The 4054-nt window shown below is 46.9% G+C and overlaps 1 protein-coding gene across 1 annotated transcript; it reads left to right on the top strand.

Annotated features, from left to right (window-relative positions):
* Positions 1-1183: 1183 nt before the first annotated feature.
* On the top strand, positions 1184-2678 carry LOC149827961 (uncharacterized). The gene has a single exon (XM_090019756.1). It carries the CDS (start codon positions 1243-1245, stop codon positions 2344-2346), a length of 1104 nt encoding a protein of 367 aa, XP_089875882.1. The 5' UTR covers positions 1184-1242; the 3' UTR covers positions 2347-2678.
* The last annotated feature ends 1376 nt before the right edge of the window (positions 2679-4054 follow it).

Raw genomic sequence — 4054 nt, forward strand, 5'->3', positions numbered from 1 at the left:
TCATTAAACTACCTCACTGATGCTTGGGCCTTGTTCAATTAATGCTGGACTTGTAAGTTTGATCATTAAACCCCTATTGTGTAACCCGTTTAGACCCATAACCAGTTTGAGACCTCTGTTTAAAATTCAATGGCGGTGCCTTGTACCTGATTCATTGTAGGGGTTCTATCCTTTTCTTTTTTTTTAAAGACAAGCTGGGGTTAGGCAGACCCCCACCAGTTGCAGTTATTATTCAACGTACCACTGGGGTTTGAATCTGCAACGTCTCAGCACAAGGAGACTTGCACTGACAACTCCTACCAACCACGCGGAACGGCATCCTAATTTACTCCGTCATGTCGAGTGATATTAAAAATCTTCTTATTGTCTGAATCAATGTTGTCAGTGTGGTACCGGCTCTGTATCGTTTGTCCAACGATTCAGGTGAATACCTGATTCGGGCGATACTCAAGTGAATCGTTCTGAATCAGAACATGACACGTGTTAAAGCTATTAAAATAATATTAAGAAATAATTTTATGTATTTTTTTACGTTTATTAAAAAATAACCGATTCAGGGGTGAGCTTATCCATTTTCTTGTGATACATGTAGTAACGCACCGGTACTGACAACATTGGTCCATATTTTCAGAGGCTGCCCCATTTAGTGTCTGTCACCAGTGGATCGATTGGTATTACTTATTAGCCACCAAAATTGCAGTGCTCCTCTCCCATGCATTTTTGAAGGAAGAGAGAGAAAAAGGTAGGCCAATCAATGGCATTTACGTACCTTTAAAGTTAAAAATCAGGTTGTCCTTTTCTACTTGGATTGGCTTCGTGAGCCCTCAGGATCTAACAATGTTATTAGCAATTTTCCCTTTAAAAAAAACATTTGCTAGTAGTAATTTAGAGACGAGCTGCTCCAAATTTTTACTTTTACATACAATAACACGTAAAAATGGACTTGATCGAGTTGATGAAGCTTGTACCTATGATTAAATATGTATTTTGGTTAGCAACAAATATAAACCATGTATATATATATATATAAAAGTAAATCAAATATTTAAAAAGAGGATATTTTCGTTAAGCACAAAAAGCAACATTCATGGCCACCAGATGACAAGGGTGTCAAATTCATTTTTTCCTTGTCAGATAATGAATACCATTATAAATACGTCCCCCTTCTCCTCCCCTCTCGGCCTTCAGTTCCCCGCGAGTACATAGAGTCTGCAAACACAAACTACCGATTAGGATTGAGCCATGTATCGTCTCCTCTTCCTCATCCTTTTTCTGGCCGTCGATCTACATCCCACTGATGCCATCGATTTCTGCCCACCGTCCGACCGGGCGGCATTGCTGGAGTTCAAGTCGGGGCTGTCGGAGCCGTACCTCGGCGTCTTCCAGACGTGGACGGGGCCCAACTGCTGCCAGGGCTGGCATGGCGTCAGCTGCGACCCGTACACCGGCCGCGTCGTAGACGTCAGCCTCCGCGGCGAGTCGGAGGACCCGATCATCGTCAGGGCCGGCCGGCCGGGATTCATGACCGGCCGGCTCTCGCCGGCCATATGCCGTCTCGACCGCCTGTCCAACCTCATCGTCGCCGACTGGAAGAACGTCACCGGCGGGATACCCCCCTGCATCACCTCCCTCTCCTTCCTCCGCATCATTGACCTCGTCGGCAACCGCTTATCCGGCGAGATTCCCTGGGACATCGGCAAGCTCACCAGCCTCACCGTCCTCAACTTCGCCGACAACCAGCTCTCCGGCCGGATACCGGCGTCGATCACGAACCTGGTCTGGCTGATGCACCTCGACCTCAGCAGCAACCTACTGTCCGGCCCGATCCCGGCGGAAATCGGCCGGATGAAGATGCTTAGCCGGATCCTCCTCCGCCGGAACCTCCTCTCGGGCGGGATTCCGGCCTCGGTCTCCCTCCTGGACCGGCTAGCCGATCTGGACCTGTCGGTGAACCAGCTGAGTGGGCCGATCCCGGGGCAGATTGGCCAGATGACGGTGCTGTCATCGCTCCACCTGAGCAGGAACCGGATCACCGGCCAGATCCCGGCGAGCGTGCTGCAGCTGGAGGGGCTGAGCATCATGAACGTGAGCGGGAACTGGATAGGCGGCAACATCCCGGACGTGTTCGGGCCGCGCTCCTACTTCACGGCGCTGGACATGTCGTACAACTCGCTGACGGGGCGGGTGCCGGCGTCTCTGACGTTAGCGGCGTTCATCGGGCACCTGGACCTGAGCCACAACCACCTGTGCGGGCGGATCCCCCAGGGCTCTCCCTTCGATCACCTCGAGGCCCCTTCCTTCGCCTTCAACGACTGCCTCTGCGGCTCCCCCCTCCGCCCCTGCTAGACCCAACCACACCACACCAGAGTCACAAAGCAAGGAGCCAGCTTCAAGATGCTGTCTCTAGTTAGTATATACGTACGTGTATGTATGCACCCAGAGTACATGGAATCACGCGTATGCCTACATGCTCATGTATGTGTTATGCTTGCTTTCTTTTACTCTAAACAGAAGAAGCATAGTTTGGGTTGGGGGAGTAGAAGGAGTACGGGGAAAATGACTCATTTGCCCCCCTAGCATTTCTCAATTGCTATTTCTCTGTTAATGGTATAGAGAAAATGATGGTGATCATGAATGTTGATTTGTTCAAGCTTCGCCTCATTGGTTTTAGGCTTTTACTTCTCTTCTTCTTGTTTTGTTTTGCATTTTTTTTCTTTTTCTACTCGGTTCAAAGTAAAAGGTAAAATAATTTGCTTGGTTGAGGTTTCAATTTTTTGGAGGTAGAGTTGCGTCAGATCGTTCAATGCCTACAATTATCAAAAATCTGCAAATTATAGGTTTTGATCTCTCTCACTCACTCAAATCAGTTCAGAAAAAAAAAAGTAGCTGAATGGTTAGGTTAGGTCACCTTATCAATTAACCGAGGGGTCCTGAGTTCGAATTTCGTGGAGGCTATCCCCCGACTTGGCTACTGAAACAAGAAAAAAACAAATTAGGAAAAACTCGGACCCAAATGGATACTAATTTAAAAACTCCTTCACTTTGTAAACGAAATGATCCAGTTCCCGATGAAATTGATGATGCATAGTTCCAGCTGTCCTACTCTGTTGGCTGATCCGGACAAATCCACGAGCGGCCCACATGTTTCCTCTGAACGCGTTTTCCCCGGAAAAGATGTCCACAGTCCACCCCTGACTGCAGCAGACATGTGCCAAGACGACACCCAAATCGTATCACGTGTCATAGAGATTCCATCATACGTCAACTAACAAGAATATGCCACATTTCTCCCTGAAAGCCTTTTTTGAATTTATCAAAAATTTAGCATCTTATCTTACCACTTGGGTGGTTATCCCATGCGATCAGCAGGTTCATATTTCGAGCTGCTGGCCTCGGTCGCCCAAAAAAAGGGGTTTGGCTTAGTGGGACGGGGCTTTGGCCACTAGGCAGGCCGTTTAGGTTCAAATCTTATTGACGTCATTCTTTACGCAAGATAGATCCCTCTCTCATCTTTCTTATCTTGCTTGGTCTCTCTTACGTGGCATGAACCTGATTCTATCTGCTTATTCAATCCCGACGTTCAGTTGACTCCTTTTCCTTAAGAAGGGGATGGCTTATTTCTAGGGTTGTCAATGGGTGGGTCGGGTGTACTTGGGCTTGACCCGTACCAAACCCTATAAGATCCAGGTATGATGATAAATAAGACGATCCGAAGGCCTGACTCGAGTTCCAATTAAGACCTGTAATTTTCAATATAAAAATAATAAAAAATATTATTTTAACGCATATGGCCTGGGTTCGGTTCATATAGTTTTTATGGTATGGTTTCTTTTATGATAAGTCCAATTAGACTTAGGTTCAAGCTCGATACTATACCCAAAAATGGGGGCCAAGTCTGACCATCTGGATCCTAACCAAACCCGACCCGTAGACACCCCTACTTATTCCCACGTTAGTAGTAGCTTGTGATGGTGACAAGTTTTGAAATTGTCTGATACCATGGTTTCCATATGGAATGATTATTCGAATCTTCTAAGAAACGTTTTATCACTTC

Source organism: Nuphar pumila, chromosome 10 (assembly GCF_984573655.1).
Source record: "Nuphar pumila chromosome 10, dmNupPumi1.hap1.1, whole genome shotgun sequence".
NCBI lineage: Eukaryota > Viridiplantae > Streptophyta > Magnoliopsida > Nymphaeales > Nymphaeaceae > Nuphar > Nuphar pumila.

Coding starts and splice junctions, on each gene's coding strand:
- LOC149827961 (XM_090019756.1), top strand. CDS start 1,243: ATGTATCGTCTCCTCTTCCTCATCCTTTTTCTGGCCGTCGATCTACAT.